This window comes from Argentina anserina, chromosome 1 (assembly GCF_933775445.1).
Source record: "Argentina anserina chromosome 1, drPotAnse1.1, whole genome shotgun sequence".
NCBI classification, from domain to species: Eukaryota; Viridiplantae; Streptophyta; class Magnoliopsida; order Rosales; family Rosaceae; genus Argentina; species Argentina anserina.
This window is the reverse complement of record NC_065872.1, coordinates 22,480,050-22,497,077: the sequence shown is the minus strand read 5'-3', so window position 1 is coordinate 22,497,077 and position 17,028 is coordinate 22,480,050. Positions and strand designations below refer to the sequence as shown.

The 17,028-nt window shown below is 36.9% G+C and overlaps 2 protein-coding genes across 2 annotated transcripts; one reads left to right on the top strand and one right to left on the bottom strand.

The window, feature by feature from the left end:
* Positions 1-496: 496 nt before the first annotated feature.
* On the bottom strand, positions 497-8,253 carry LOC126805000 (transcription elongation factor SPT6 homolog). Its single transcript, XM_050532087.1, has 17 exons — positions 8,112-8,253; positions 7,917-8,009; positions 7,625-7,751; positions 7,439-7,511; positions 7,159-7,306; positions 6,949-7,072; positions 6,590-6,836; positions 6,312-6,497; positions 6,121-6,231; positions 5,656-6,036; positions 5,446-5,556; positions 4,554-5,333; positions 4,053-4,194; positions 2,802-3,967; positions 2,412-2,621; positions 1,636-2,131; positions 497-1,185 (listed from the first exon to the last, which is right to left on the bottom strand). Exons 1-17 carry the CDS (start codon positions 8,140-8,142, stop codon positions 734-736), a joined length of 4,878 nt encoding a protein of 1,625 aa, XP_050388044.1. The 5' UTR covers positions 8,143-8,253; the 3' UTR covers positions 497-733.
* Positions 8,254-11,774: 3,521 nt separating this feature from the next.
* LOC126805001 (probable protein S-acyltransferase 1) lies at positions 11,775-15,249 on the top strand. The gene is made up of 5 exons (XM_050532088.1): positions 11,775-11,885; positions 11,975-12,154; positions 12,245-12,550; positions 13,213-13,434; positions 14,788-15,249. Exons 1-5 carry the CDS (start codon positions 11,775-11,777, stop codon positions 15,247-15,249), a joined length of 1,281 nt encoding a protein of 426 aa, XP_050388045.1.
* Positions 15,250-17,028: the final 1,779 nt, after the last annotated feature.

The window sequence follows — 17,028 nt, the reverse complement described above, 5'->3', positions numbered from 1 at the left end:
TTTTCTAATAAAAACCCGCAAGGCCCGGCCCGTAAAAATCCGACTCGGCTGGCCCCTTTAGGTAGACGAGCTTTGATCTTCATATTGATGAAAATACCCGACCCGTCATTTGTTTAAATATATTAAGGCCCAGCCCGTTGACGAATCCTAATTCAAGACTAGAGATGCTTTCCTAATGAAAAGGGCAAAGTGCAAAATTTGTTACTAAGCTTTGACTTTGATCTAAAATTATTCTGGATTGACCAACTTAATCGTGAAGATTTGGAGATGAGACTTCTGAACAGAAAGATTTGAATATTGTACTTCTGATCGGAAGAAAAAAGATAAAAAAGAAAGACTGGACATCGCTGTTGTGGGATACATAGAGAATTGGATTTTTGTGAGCCATCTCTCCAAATCCACCTATCCAAACAAGGCCTCAAGGAAAAATATCCAAACTCACAGATATGGAAGTACCTAGAGCTAGAGGTGTCATTGAAACAAAGAACACTTCATCTCAGGTAGAACAAAGAGGCCGTTGACAGGTAAAAGATAAAGCAGAGTAAAGTGGTGCAACTCAAAACGGTTCTAGACACAATACAGATCTAACAACCCATAAATTAAGGGAAGTTATGGTCAAAAGCATTGAAAAAGCATCAATGGGGCTCACCGCCTATACTAGCAACAGCTTCCAAACTATGTCAGACTCACAGGGTCGTTGTGGAAAACAGGCCTAGATTAGAGCAGAAAACAGTTACCAGCCACCACCACCACTTTGCGAGCCCCATCCTGAAGTACCATCACCTTTTTTCTTCAAGTCGGAATCCCATCTTGAAGGCTCATTATCAGTGGCAGCATCATTTGCAGCCCCACCCCATCCTCCTGAACTGCCACCACTTCCACCACTTCCACCAGCAGCAGCCCAGCTGCTGCCTCCAGTACCACTTCCACCCGTACCCCAGCCACCAGGAAAAGCTTCCCTGCCAGGTGAGTTTAAAACCTTTGCTCCTGGAAAGTTGCCCAAGCCATCATTGCCATCCTTGGTATCTGAACCCCATGTAGAACCATCAAAACCTGAATCATGTCTCTCATTATTGCCTCTGTTATCATTATATGTTCCTCGTCCACGACCACGCCCCCCATATGGTCTAGGTGCGCCGCTTGGATGTCCATCTCGACCGCCACCGTTTCTGTAATCACTTCTGCCTGTAAAACCAAACATACAAACATCAGTGACAACTTATATTCTTAAGCTTTCTGATGCCGAGGACAACAATTAAACAAGCAAAAAAGACTTGCTGGTATGAAGCCATAATCACAATTTCAGAACATAAAGAGAAATTGAAGTCAACAAAACCATACATGAAAAGAGAAATGTAAGGAAATCTTAACTGATAGTTTTGTCTTTGGAGAACCTATTCCATAAGAAATAAAGATCTTATTGGCCCAATTTATCAAAAAGAAGTTTCATACCACATTTCCAAAGGTAGGGCAGAAAATAAAGTGGTGATTTCAATCAGTTGATTGAATTTTTTTATCCGTTAATTGACGTACTACTTGAAGAACAAGTAGTGCCCAGAAAGTTACAGCCTACACCAAGATGATACCCTAGTTTACACTTCGATTGCATATATATTCGATTGGAAAAAACTTCACCTGGTCGCGAACTAGGTGTAGAAGACCTATCCCTGTCAAATGACTGGCCTCTCCAACCACCCTCATTGTTTGAACCACCCCATCCACTGCCTGCCGATGCACCAGAGGAGCCCCCAGTTGCAGGACTTCGCATGGGCACCATAGCAGCAACTGATCTTATAGATGGTCCAGACTCATGTTGAGGCTCATCAATGTACTTTTGGAAATATGCTACAAGCCGATCAATGCTATCAAACATCTTTTTTCTGAACTTGAACCCCTTAGGATACAGCCCAACATACTCATGGTGTGGATTTGTACTCCGTATATAGGTCAGTATGAAAGTCCCTGGATGCTCATGTGATATGCCGAAACAATAAACAATCCTCATTGGAAACTCCAATTTTTCAAGCTTCAAAAGTTCATCAACCTCTGCTTTTGTCCCCCGTCGGAATTTGCGATAAGTTAGCATTGCCTTTAAGTGAGACACCAGGGGATCAACATAACGGTCCATTACCTGCATTCATGTTTGCCAAAAAGAAAATCAATCTTCTGTGCCATCAAACTTCTATACCTCAGCATCAAGAGGCAGAAATCCAAGTATTTACAAGCATATTATAAGAAAGAATAGCCAATATTGATAGTAGTAGCACCATTATAACATACATAGGCCTATTACATTAATACAAATTGACAATTAATTCGTACAAAATGACAGACCAAAGATAGATCAGTACAAGAACTGAAAAGTAAGACTCATGTTTACTTCCAACAATAAACTGTATTCAAATACTGACCTCATCCAGATCTTCAAAAGTGTCATCTCCAATTTTCAGGGTCTTTCCAATACGAAGTAAGCTGGTGATATCCTTGTGTTCCTTTCCACCTTCAACCACGTCTTTGTGAGCATAAACTCCATCATAAACTTTAAGAGTTAAGGTCAAATATGAAGGCCCACGAGAACTAGGACGAATAATACTTTCCCCGGGATCTTTATCGGATAAGAACTGTAAAACAAGTAGATGATTATATTTGGAAGAAATGGTTTGGAATAATATTTATGCATATCTAGACTAGATTATATAGTCCTCTTCACAAGCTCTTAATATTTAGAAAAGTAAGGACCAGTAAAGGCCCACTCACAGATGTAATTTAACTATCAACAAAAAAAGCAAGAGACGTTATACCTTCATTGCTTCATCAGCAGTAATATTCTGGAAGCGAGGATGAACAATCATCCTGGGCTTGAAATGTTTTTTCGCAAGCTCCTTCTCCTTACGAGCTTTTTCTTGCTCTGTCTGTAGACTTCTCCTGTCCTCATGGTAATAGGTATCGAGATTCTTCATATTTTGATTTCGATTATTTCTCATTTCACTCTCTCTACAAACTAGGAACACCTGATACCTTTCCTTTACAATAGATTTGACCTTGCAAGCGAGAATGTCACCCTCATTCAGTCTCTCAGATAAGTCAGAAATGTCCCTTGAATCATCTGAATAATCATCTTTTGTAAGTATACCAGTCAATCCAGATTCAAGAGCACAAAATGCCCTTTGAGCTTGCACCCTACGAACTGTGGCCTGCACAATTCTCCCTTCAGCAAGGGTATCTTCAGTTTCACCTGAAATCATGTAGAATTCTTCATCTTGACTCAGTTCTTCATATTTCTTACGCCAATCCTGAAAACCATGTATCAATTCTCTTCTTATGTCACCAAATGTTTGTATCTTATTCTCACGTTGTTTGCTTTTAGCATATGCTTCAACATCAAGATTCTTTAGATAAGTAGGTCGATCCCTGACATGTTCTATAGCCATCTCCATAGCATCCTCATCATCATTGGCACCATCAGCTTCAAATACATCTTTGGCCAATTCTTGCGCAAGAATATATGATTCCGGATGAATTCTTGTATCATCCAACAGATCAATAAACTGACTGCTGCTAGCAGCCAAACCACTGCGCCGGACACGCAAGAATCCAACCGCATTAACAAATACCTTTTTACTTAACCCATGTGTTGTCAAGAAGTCCTTCCGAGTAAATATTGCACCAGATCTTACCAATGATCGCTGCAAAAATGCTGCTTTTCTAGGTCCAAGCCCAGAAATGAATTGCAGAGGTGCGAATAACCATTCATGGCTTATAGCCAAATTTATGTCGAGACCTGCCTGGTTGGTAACATCTACCATGACCTGTTCAATCATTGTATACTTCTCATCCTGGGTAAGAAAGTTCTCCAAAGGATTGAGTTTCCAAGACAAGATTTCTCTTCCTGGTCCACAAAGAGTTGCAACCATTGCCAACGGATTTTGAAGATAACGCCCTAAAGCCACAGCACGCTTCACAATGCCTGAAAACACAGAATGCAAGATCAATGAACAATTCAATATGAAGGCATGAATCACATGACATTTCTGAGATGGGAATATTAGTACCTGATTGTGCAGGTAGCTGATCAGATGAAATGCGAGAGTTTTCATACAGGCGAGCCAAAGATTCATCCCCATAGACAATGGTTAGACCATCCATATCATGACCAACATCTCTAGGATTCTCCTCCACCATCTTAAAAATTATCTGATGATTGCAAGCAGAGAAATAAGTGTCGTGTGCAAAAGTTTGCTTTTTCAAATACGACATGCAGTCATGCACTACATCTAATACATACAATCAGGAAATCGACATAAAAACCAGATAAGTTACACATGAAAAAGCAACGCAGCAAACCTCATCAGACAAATGTCACCAAAGAATAAAAATTTCATACACACCATCTTCTCCCACCAGGTAGATTTATATTAACATGTAGAAATTACGACAAGACTTCAATTTTAATTTCCAAAGATTTATCACCATTATCTGCCACCTCATATATGACTGCATTGGAAACATAACCACAAATCAATCACCAGCATGATAAATGTAGATCCACTTACCTCGTAAATATCCTCTTTCAGGCGAAAACAAGACAAATTAGCAGCTCCTAGAACAGCCACGTGTGGTTGGTGCTCGGTCATGAATTTAAGAACACGTTCTTGATCATTTTTCTTCCGTTGTTGATCGCCAACATTCTGAGAGCGTAAAGTAAGAGACCCTGTGTAAAGAACATCTAACACCTCCCCTGATGCATCTAACATAACAAAAGTTGTTGCTGGCTTCCCAGGGCCCCAACAGCAAGCCATGACCCTGGGTGCAGCTTCATCGTCTGAACTAACGTCATTGTCTTTCCGTTGGTAAGGTCCCACAGAGACTTTATTCCACAAAACTTTTCCATATTCCATCAGTAACCAGTTTTTTGCCCTACTGGTCAACAAGGCTCTTGCTTCTTTCTCCATTGAAGGTAGAAGAAAGCTGAAAAGAGCATCCTGCAATATCAACTTTCGCTGCTCATTCCACAGTTGTGCAGATTTACTAACACCATCACTAAGATAGTACTCATTAAAGTCACTCATCAACTTGTTTAGTCTGTCTTCTGGTAGCTTAATAGTCACTTGAAGAAGTTTCTCCTCTTCAGCCTTCTGGATAAGCAGCCATTGTGCATCCTTAAATTTATTTAAAGGCTTTCTTTGCAGCCACTTCACCCCCGCAAACTGATGAAAAGCATCAATAGCAGAATTTCCATCCGGTGTCGGGCTTGTTGACAACTCAAATATATCCAAGTAGTTGCTCCGAACATACTTTCGGACACATGGCTCACAGCTTATCTCGACAGCAGCCTGAAATATGTCATCACTGACCATCAATCAACACTGTCCCAGAACTTGTGAATTTATGTTAAGCCAAACTACAGAAAAAATATATACGGAACACAAAACAATTAACGCATACCATATGTCTGGCTCCTTTGAGCACTTCTTGGGGCGTTTCAAACATTCCACACGTGAAGTTTGAAGCCAACTCCTCCGGAGTCTCTTTAGCATCCTCCAACTCGTCCATTCTCTAACATCAAGTAAAGTGGAAAATTTTTATGAGCTATACCTCTTGGAAGGAAAAACATATGAATGCTGAATAAAAAACAAAAATAAAAAACAAACCTACCATTTCCTCCAGTGATAGTTGCAAACCAAACTGTTCGGAGCTGTAACCAAACTTGTTAGCAACCTCCCACAAGCCAGCCTTACTGCAGATACTATAAAGTGACTTCCTCTTAGGCCTCTTATATTGGCCCTCATCCACACCTATCTCACCAGCAGGGAAATGCAAGTTAAACTTCGTATCCACATCATCAACTTCTCTCTCTGAATCTGCAGCCTTTAGTGACTTCATAATTGATTCGAAAAGTTGCTGATTTATAATGTGTCTGGTCTCATCATATGAGTGTGACTCTTCACGCCGCTTTTCATAGTAAGATTGCAGAGCACTTTTCCGCTTCTGAAGCAGCAGCCATTTTCTGTGCAAGTCCTGAATAGACCAAAGTACCTAGACAAAAGAGAACAAGTGTTTTAATATATTTCTTGTCCAAACTTAAAATGCAAGACATCTCATTTGTTTGATGAGAAGTACTTTGTGCCACTTTAGCGTAGATGCTTTCTCATTTTGATCATCCATGTCTTGTTCAGGATCTTTCAGTATACTAAGGCACTCCTCCTTTCGATACATCGCAATAAACGGAACCTGAGGATAGAGAATGACAAATTAATCAAATAAATACCAGAATAATTAAAGATAATGTTGACAGAATTGAAAATACTAACATCTAATTTCTGCACATGGTGCAAGTTCAAGAATCCGATAATGTCGTCCCTGCTTATAGAGTTCCCCAGTCCTGTGTTGCCAAAGAAGGGAACAGTACCACTTGCAAGTTGATTAAATATCCAGGTACTCTCATCATCTATGCTCTTTTCATCAAGTGGAGGAAAACCAGTGCTTTCCTCATATACCTACAAAGAAAAGAATATGTAAACAAAAAAAACAGGTCATGGAGACTGAAATCTTGAATTACAGGATATTATTCATATGAAGCTAAAAGGACCTGAATTCTTTCGGGGACATCAATCTCTCGAATCTGGTCATCCTTCTCTGTCATATACTTCTCCGAAAGAACAGTTGGTTCAAATTCATCTTCAAGCTTGCTTTCCTTCCATCCACTAGAATCCAAACCAAGCCTATACTTATGCAGTAAATCATCAACATCACCGAATATCTCATGGGCTTCCTGCAGAGCAGATGAAGATACTCCTGGTGCATCCCTAGATTTCTTTTTCTTAAACTTCTTCTGTCTAGCCAAGGGAAGAAAACAAGGGGCATCAATTAGTCAATTATTAGAAATTAATGTTCAAGACGTAACGAAGTCAAATTCACCAGATGGCATGCACACACTGCAAAATATACCTAACAGGAACACCAGCCTCATCAAACTCTTCGTCGACTATAAAGTCTGCCATTTCATCATCTTCTCCATCATCTTCCGCTTCTGCTGGTTCCTCCTCTTCAGCAATGTCCTCGAGTGGAGGACCTATATTGTTACATAATAATTCAATCAAGAACAAACCAGAATTCAATACGTTGAGCATAGTACAAGTTAAGTATAGATGGGCATACCTTCCTCATCACCAAATAACGAGTACTTAAGCTTCTCCTCAGCAGTTCTCCCACCTTTACCAGTACCAAGAAACTCCTCCTCATCAGATAATCCACCAACATCCCCCTGAGCATGTCTCTGAGCTTTCTTCAGCCGCTTGAATTGCCCCTGAAAGTTTGGCCAAAGAAAAAAAAATGGAACGCATTTCAAATATACACTTTGCGCACACAAACAAATAAATATGTACAAACGCATTTATAACTCAACAGGAACCGAACCGGAATGGATAGTCTTAACAACCTTTCTGCGGGGCGCGATCACATTATTGTCCTCCAGGAGCTCATAGTCATCTTCGTCAAGAACATATTCCTCTCTATAATCGAAAGGGGGCAAAGGAACAAGTTATACGAAGAAGAGTCTCTCTCTATTGAATTACCAAACAAAAAGCAGATATCTCAAAACAAAAACAGTCTCTCTAAAATTTACTTTTTCTTTCGTTTCTTCTTCTTGTGCCTCTCCTCATCACTGTCAGCCTTCTCCTCTTCCTCATGGTCATCTTCTTCATCGAGATCGTCTACGATAAAACCATCCTTCTCATATTCATCCGGGCCTTCTGCGAATTCCACCACGAAAACAAGCAGTAAGCCAAACAAATTAAAAAGCCATAGTTGTTTGAAGTAACAAAACCCTAACCCAAAAATGAGTCCTTAAACCCCAGAAAATCAACCAAATTATAAATCTGGAAAACAGAAACAGGCGAGTGGGCTAGGGTTTTTACCTTCTTCTTCGTCCTCATCTTCGTCGCCGCCATCCCGGTCGACTGCGTCCCCGTCAACGGGTTCCCTATCCTCCTCGTCGAGCTCGACCTCATCTGAACACAACAAAACATCGCAATCAAACAATCTCTAGGGCAAAAGAAGAAGAAAAGGCCGAATTTCACGAAATCAGAGAGAGAGAGAGAGAGAGAGATTACCCTCGTCGTCGGAGATGACAGCTTTGCCCATGATTTGGAGGCGGAGAGGGGACTTTAGGGCAACAAGTGTCGATTCACGAAAGCGAAAGACAGAGACAAGATGGTGCGACGGAAGAGACTGATAATTTCATTTCAAGCTGCGTCTGGGCTAAACGAATTATATATACACAGAAATTTATTATTTCCTTTTCTTTTAAAATTATTTTGGAAAATGAGAGACTCCAACTGGGGCGTGCTATTCGGTTTAAACGGTTCGGTGTTGGGATCAAACCGTAAACCAAACTGAAATTGAACTTCGGTTCAGTTCGGTTCGGTTCGATTCACGGTTTTTTAATAAGGCAAACTGAAAACCGAACCGAACGGTTCGGTTTTTTTCGGTTTTTTTTTATTTTTTAAATATTCTAGTTTCAAAATATTGTCGATCGACACCAATAGATGTGATCAACATATATATTTAGGGACCATGTAAAAATTTCATCCATTTTGAACATAGTTTGATCGGTCATACTAACGATTAACCAAAAAATAGGCGTTTTCACATAATAAAACCCCATTAACCGGGGCTTTCCCAAATGAGTTTCCTTATTTCGACCACGCACGATCGATGATAAAAATTATATGATTTCAAATATGTAAACAATTTTTCTCATTTGCATCTTGGTAATGGGTCCTCCCTTAGGGTATATTAGTGTTGTTTTTGGTTTACCGGAAATTCCGACGGTCAAACGAGGTCCGAATTGGATGAAAATTTAAAATGGTCACTAAATATATATACTGATCACATCGGATGGTGTCGATCAATTCCAATAAGTTTCCTTCATATAGTCGCTTCATAATGTGATAGTTTTATTATAACCCTAATATAAAAGTTATGATACATTAGTGGACACTTCGGCGATCGACAACTCCAGTTTAAAATATGGTCAATCGACACCAGTAGATGTGATCGGTATATATATTTAGGGAACCCGTAAAAATTTCGTCCGTTTTGAACATGGTTTGACCGTACGTACCAACGGTCAACCAAAAAACATGCGTTTTCACATAATAAAACCCCCATTGAACGGGGCTTTGCCAAATGAGTTTCCTTGTTTCGACCACGCACGATCGATGACAAAAATTATGTGATTTCAAATATGTAAACAAATTTTCTCATTCGCATTTTGGTAATGTGTCTTTCCTTATGACATATTAGTATTGTTTTCGGTTTACCGGAAATTCCGACGGTTAAACGAGGTCCGAATTGGATGAAATTTTTACAAGGTGACTATATATACATATCAATCATATCGACTGGTGTCGATCGATCTCGAGAAGTTTCCTTCATATAGTTGCTTCATATTGAGGCGGATTTAGTAATTACACATCCGCTTGTATATATATATATGTGTTTGTTTTAGCAAACTTATTGGAAACATACATATATGGGCATACATATAAACATAGATGATTATATATACATATATAACACTACAAAAGAGAAATATATAATTATATATAATATAAACCTAAAATCACATTAATCAAAACAAATATTCGGTAAGATAAACGTAAAACGACATTATTTTATAAATAATTCGGTTTTTCGGTTCGGTTCGGTTCGGTTTCTTATGTGCCTAAATTGAAACCAAACCGATTAATTCGGGTCGATTCGGTTTTTCTTGTGTTCGGTTCGGTTTTTTTCGGTTTTAGTCCGTTTTTTTCGGTTCGGTTTTCGGTTTTTCCACAACTCCAACAGCCTTTTTTACACAAAATTTACTCACATGCTATAATATCTTCGGTATGCAATTATATTTTGAATTATGAGACAAAAGTAATTTTTTTGTTTTTACTTGAGTGAGAGGTTATCTAGATTATCATAAACCACATACTTTATGGGTCTGAGAGTGGGAAAGGTGCTGGTTATTTAGTGAGTGAATATGTGCTCCTCCAGTTTTCCTCCGCAATTATATAATATAATTTCTTTTCATTTTCTATTTTACACCATCATAGCCTTATTTGTATTTTTGTGAGAGTGTGTGACAGAGAGGCAGATTTGGGAGTTCACAATTTGATAAAACCCTAGTTGTTGGCTTTATAATAATAGAGATAGGTGGTTAGTGATGATAAGCTAGTTACTGGTTCAGAAATTAAGTTTTTACTTATTATTTTATTGTCTTATATTCGTATTTATTAGATTGACTCTTAATTATTTAAAATTAATATAAGATCTAGGGGTACTATTGTATTTTCACAGGTGTTTCGGCTGATATCTTGTTTCGATGGGCTTTTTACCGGTAGCTACAATTGTATGACCATAATTATTGATGGTAGGGCTAAAATTTCGTTTTCCATGCGGTCAACTTAAGTTAACGACCCGTATAAACAATCTGTTACCAACTATCAATCAAATTATGGATATGTCATCACATATATACAGTATCATTCTTTCTTTGCATTTCATTCCCGTTTCATTTTAGTTTTGAGAAGAACTCTAAGCTATGTTTCATTTTGGTTTGGTTATGTATCTTGATTTGCAGTTGAATCTTAATAGTGTTGCATGCTACTAAGCCTCAATAGCTTTGGAAATCCATAAATGATGTCACTATTTTTGCTGAATCTCAATAGCTTTATTTACTATTGAGGCTCAGTAGCACTTGTTTGCCATGAAGGGTTGTCAAAATGTTAAACGGTAATTATTGTGTATAAAACATTATATGCAATTTAATCTCATGATATTAGGATGTGAAATAGACCACTATATATAAATGCACACATTTCATGTGAGCATAATGATAAGCCTTTACTTGAGCAATACTCATATATTTGCATATTTGGTACAGACTAATGACAGAGGAAGGTATGGAATTGTAATTGTCAACAATGTCTCATCAAGCATGGAGAACGAAAGAGTAGTAGAGTGAACCAGAGTCAGTTAAAATGACAATGACTCTTGTAATATTTCAGTTCCCCAAAAGGCTATTTTTGTAAATTGTTAGTTAGCATAATTAATTGACTCTTAAATATACTAACGACACAAGTTTTTTGTTTGTTAAATTGATGTTCCCCAAGGGAATTAAAGGCACGCTCCCTGGTTTGGGTAATTAATGAGGCAAAATTGTATGTATTGGTAAGTTTGTAGGTTATAAAAGTATACTAGTAATTCATACATGCAGATTTTTTTAGAAGAAAAAGAATACGATTGGTTTTCCAAAAAGAGTGGTTGATACAGAAAAAGTGTAGTGGGGGCAAAAATTAAAAAAAAAAAATTTGGCTAGCAAGCGATAAATCATTACAATTTTTTGTTAAGACAAAATTAGTCATAAATTTTATTGAATGAAGCCAAATTGCGCAATAACGGGTTTGCATGCATACAAATCACATTACACAACGATTGTTTTATTTTGTATCAAAAACAAAAGAAAAAGGAAAAACACCACAAAAAGATTATAAGGAAAAAAAAAGAGAGAGACGCTGAGAGGGGAGGAGGATGATGGAGATGTGATTTGAACATCCATCTCTTCTCTGCGCGTTATCGATCTCATATCATTGGTTTCGCCCCCTCACCAAACACCCCATCAACCCAAATATGTTTGGTTTGATTCTTTCAGCGGTGTTTGGGAACCCAAATTCCTTCCATTTAGGAAATCAAATTTGAAAAAGATTTATTATTAATTTCGCTTGATGACGATGTTAAGCAGGAAAACCAGCCAAGTTTGTGATTCTTCTTCCTTTCATGGCAACCCTCTCGCGCCTCAACAAGAAAGGCTCTACCGGGTTTGGAAGGGCAACAATGTATGCATTCATGTTTTTTTTTTCATTCTTCTTATCACAATTCATATTTTTCAATGATGATTTGATGAATTTTTTGAGTTTGTTGTCAGAAATTTTTATGTGGTGGAAGATTAGTGTTTGGTCATGATGGCGCCTCCCTCTATCTAACTAGTTTTTTGATCGGATGTCCTGCACTTACATTCTGCATCAGAATGCTTGTAACCATCAATGGACATCAACCCCATTATGACTATCCTGTTTTTGTTGCGGGCCTCCTCCTCACTATTTTGGTTGGTAAATTGAATTGAATTCTTTCTTCCTATCTTTTTTATTCCTTACTTGTTACCCTTGTTTTATTGTTTTTATCGATGACTATGCAGGATTTTACTTTTCTCTTCCTCACATCCAGTAGAGATCCTGGTATAATTCCGAGGAGTTCAAGACCGCCAGAATCAGATGAGGCTTGCGAGTCTACCCCATCAATGGAGTGGGTCAATGACAAAGGCTCTAGTATGAAATTACCTCGAATTAAGAATGTACAAGTCAATGGTCATACTGTAAAGGTCAAGTTTTGTGATACATGTCTTTTATATCGTCCACCGCGTGCTTCTCATTGTTCCATCTGCAACAATTGTGTTCAAAAGTTTGATCACCATTGTCCATGGGTTGGTCAGTGTATTGGATTAGTAAGTTAGCCTTACAACTACCAACTATATATATAAGTTTTCAACTTAATTACTTTCATTTTATTATATATAAGTTTTCATCTTGTGCATTTAAATTACATTCTAACTAGGTATAATATCAGCTTTTATGTGTCTACTCCTTAATGCATTTTTCAACGTCTAGTGTTACTATTGTATAAGTCCTTGTGTATAAACTAATTGTACTTATTGCATTTCCGTAAAAACCATTTGCAACCTCTCTTAAAAATAATATGTTTTTAAATATAAAAAGTTAACATGAGAATGAATTTCGGGAATAATAGGGTATTGGAAGACACGAGGTAAGGGGAAGGTGTTTAATTTGTGTCTTAAGGCTTGAGACCCTAGATAATCTTATTTAGGATGGCATATTGGGTTATCTAACTATAACAAAACGCATTTGTTACTGCACTTTAGTCTTTGTTGAAAGTTACTGCACTTGAAAAACAAAACTCTTACTATAGTTTAGATTCGGAGGAAGTCCATTATCATTCTAACATGGAAAATCAGTTGATTAACATTCTAACATGTTAATCAACTGATTTTCCATGTTAAATCAGTTGATTAATATTGTTAAAATGAAAAACTTTAGATTATTATTACAGAGAAACTTAATTAATTTCTTCATACTCTCGTGTTTGCAGCGTAATTATCCATTTTTCATCTTGTTTATTTCATCCTCAACCTTACTCTGCATATACGTTTTCGTGTTCTCGTGGATCAATCTTCTTCACCAACAAGGCAATCTATGGAAGGCCATGTCACAAGATGTCGTATCAGTAATTCTAATAGTGTATTGCTTCATAGCTGTCTGGTTTGTCGGAGGGCTTACGGTTTTCCATGTCTATCTAATTTGCACCAACCAGGTACACTATTGCTCTTTTTTCATTGTTGTAATATTCATTGGTCGATAATGGAATTACCATTTGTTTATGAACTATGTCTTGCCTGTTTCTTTTCTCATGAGTAAATTTAAGATGACATACATGTATATGCATTTATGTTGGTTGTTTTCTATAATGTATTCAACACATATAAAATGTTGTCATAGAATAGATGTGATGATTTTTTTATCGAGTTTTCCTTCTTCTTTTTTTGATCAAATACAACAACTAATATGCAATAACAAGTCTGTTGTAAGTGGAACTCATGACTTCTCACTTACAAAGAGAGACTTATACCATGAGACCTATTGGTATTGGGCAGTTTCCTTTACTCCTTTTTGACTGGAAAATGTGTTTTGCATCATTTTGCAAAACATGTATATGTTTAATTCATTTACTTGGCTTATAATTATACCATGTGGAAAAAAAGAATAGTAATTGATCTTCGATCTAAATTGATAGCTTAAAAATTCAAGACTGAACAATACTTATTATGGAAATTAAACAAAAAGAGGTTTATAGGATTATGATATATCCTTTGTCTTTACTATGTTCATTAGAGAATCTTGATCTTTTCTTTTTTTTAATGATTAAAGAATCTTGGTCTAGCTGGACGTCAAATATGATATGCTATTATATATATCATTTGAAGGTTATAGTATATCATCATATTCAGGGGAGTATATAGCTCGAGTTAATAAAGAATATCTCTTGAGCTAAATGAAAAGGTATTGTACATAGTTTAATTATTTTACATGCTATGTTTTAAATAAATTTTTTTGACGAACTTAGTTTGGAAAAGATAGAGGCCATGCAAATTTCAGACTACATGTATACCACGTGTGTGTGTGCGTGTATGTGAGATATATCAAGTTCTCTTTATTCTCAATTACCACTATTCTACTTTTGTAATCAGAAACTACACTACATTTAATAGGAGAGGCACACGTTTGACTTTTTAAAATTATTTTTTGATTTCCAGTTCTCATATGTTGACTTTTTTAATATAGTACTCCTTATATATTAAAATACTATAGAAATCAAACTATGCAAAGGGTAATGAACCAGTAAAATTACAAATAACATGGTATAAAAACAACATAGCCAATTGCATCCTTCTATTCTAGTGCCATGTCTATCTCTGTTTCTACTTTTGTTGTTGAAAGTTCATTTTTCATTTTATACCTCCTTGATAATATAGCTGTAATTAATTATTACATTGAGGATGTAGTTCTTACACCTACTTGTTTACATCAGTATGATGTGCTGAATATTTAGCCAACCTTCCAATTTGGCATAGATTATTTTTCTAATTTTACTACTATTTTTTAACAGACAACATATGAGAACTTTCGTTACCGCTATGATAAGAACGAAAACCCATACACCAACGGGATATTGGGAAACTTGAAAGAAGTGTTCTGCTCTAGGATTCCAACTTCAATGGTCGATTTCCGAGCATGGGTTTTAAAAGATGATGATAGTGTCATGGGATCTATCGCTTCAGAGAGTGAAAGAGGTTTCATTGGCTCCAAGCAGAAATTCGATATAGAAATGGGAAATAGGTTTACCAAGGATGGCAAGATGGTAGTTCCAAGTATTTTGCAGAAATTAGACTACAATGGCATTGATGATAACATGAGGAAGAAAAATTTGGATGGTAGTGATTTCAATGATGACTTAAAAAGGAGGACTTCAGATCAACCGTTTATCTTTCCTATTGGCCAAGAAACACAAAATTCAAAGGGGTATTCAGCAACTCGAGTTAATTCTGCTAGTGATGAGAGGACACGGTAGTTCCAAATCAGTAGTAAAAGGTAGACTTCCTCATATCTCATATACAATATAAATTGTTATTATTATGAATATCTTTTAGGAAGAAAGTAGAATGATTTATTTTTACGTCTATCACCCATGTTCTAGTTGCATTTGTATCCTGGATACCTCATACAAATTTATTGTCCATGTGTTCAGATGTGAGTTGCACTCGCTGAAGATATATGCAAGCTGAAATTAATTGACACAATTAAATGAAAATTTTATGTTTTAGATATAAAGAAAAGAGTTTAAAGGGTTATTTATTATTTCTTTCTATTTGTTTAAAGAAAAAAGGGGGAAAATTGTTAAGATAATTATTTATTTAATTGTATATCACTCCAAAGGGTAGAGATTTTGTTAAAAATTTGAGAAACTCTATTCCTTTGAAACAATAAAGTACATTATTAGAGGGAGTTTGGAAGAAAGGGAGAAATAGTTATGTAGAGAGTGAGTGCAACAAAATAAGAGCCTTTTTGACTTGTCCGGTGGATAGCTTTTCTGCTGTCATCGGACAAGTCTTTTGTTGGCCTATTGTCGATATGCAGTGTCCTGAGTTCTCTCAGTCTATGATTTGCGTTTCTATCGAGGAGCTGTGGTAGGCGTTGGTGTTGTGAGGAGAGGATAAATCTGGCTTGATCCACTATGGTCTAGTTGGTGATTTGCCTTGGTGGCTCATCTTTAGAGGTTATTGTGGTGGCGAGGTTGGGCCCATATCGAATTAGATCGAAATGGAGGAGTTGGGTGTGGAGGCGTAACTTGTATTGGGTATTTTAGACCCGATCTAAGCGCAACAACGATCTTCAAAAGGAGATGGTGGGATATGGTTCTCATCAGGTGCGACGTAGGCAAGGTAACACGAGTTGAGCTTAGTTTAGATGTCAACTTGGTTTTCTCCCGGTTCTTGTAGTGAGGCTTGGGCATTTTTAGCTCAGGCATGGGCTGGTTGTTCACTTTTTGGAGTTTTTTGTGTTTTTGATCTTGTTAAATATATTAGTTATGTAAGGCCAGTCTCGGGTGACACGTTCGTGTGCGGACTCATTGTGCTTTGCTGCTCTCGGTCGATGGCGAGTTTCGTGTTTTGTCAAATGGTCATTTTGCCTAGCAGTATAATGAAACTAAGTGTTGTGGGATCTAGTTTCTTGCATCAACATAATTAGGGAGCTGGTTTATTGGACATTAGGATATGTAATTGTTGCTTAATCATAACTAGAGTTACATATCTAGTGATTCCTCATTTATGACATTGTTGGTTTAAAACAAATATAGCCGAATTATAGTAGTGTTTGCTAGATTTTGTTTTATATTATTTCAAATCTCTGTAGTCAAATGTTTAAGCTTCACTTCTCCCTTACATTTCACAGTTTTGTTAATGAAAAATAAGGGCAACCACACGAGTTTTTTATTCAAAAAAAAAAGTGCAATATCATATATGACATGCTAAAAAAGTTTTAGTACATGTAGCTGGCATATTTACATATATATGTTTATACATGACATATGATAAGATGCAATATTGATTCACTTGTAGACAACACCCAAATAGATTTTAAAATGTCAATAATAATGTGGGATGATATAATTACAAAAAATGAAGAAATGTGAATGTGTCTTGCTGCAATATAGGGCATAATTGGTGTGCTCGACAGAGTATATCGTATCTTGGTTAGTATAATTGTAGTTCTTATGGGTTTACAACTTATCAGAGTGGACATATGTGAGAGGCAAAATTACCAAACTACTTCCCATTGAAATTATCTA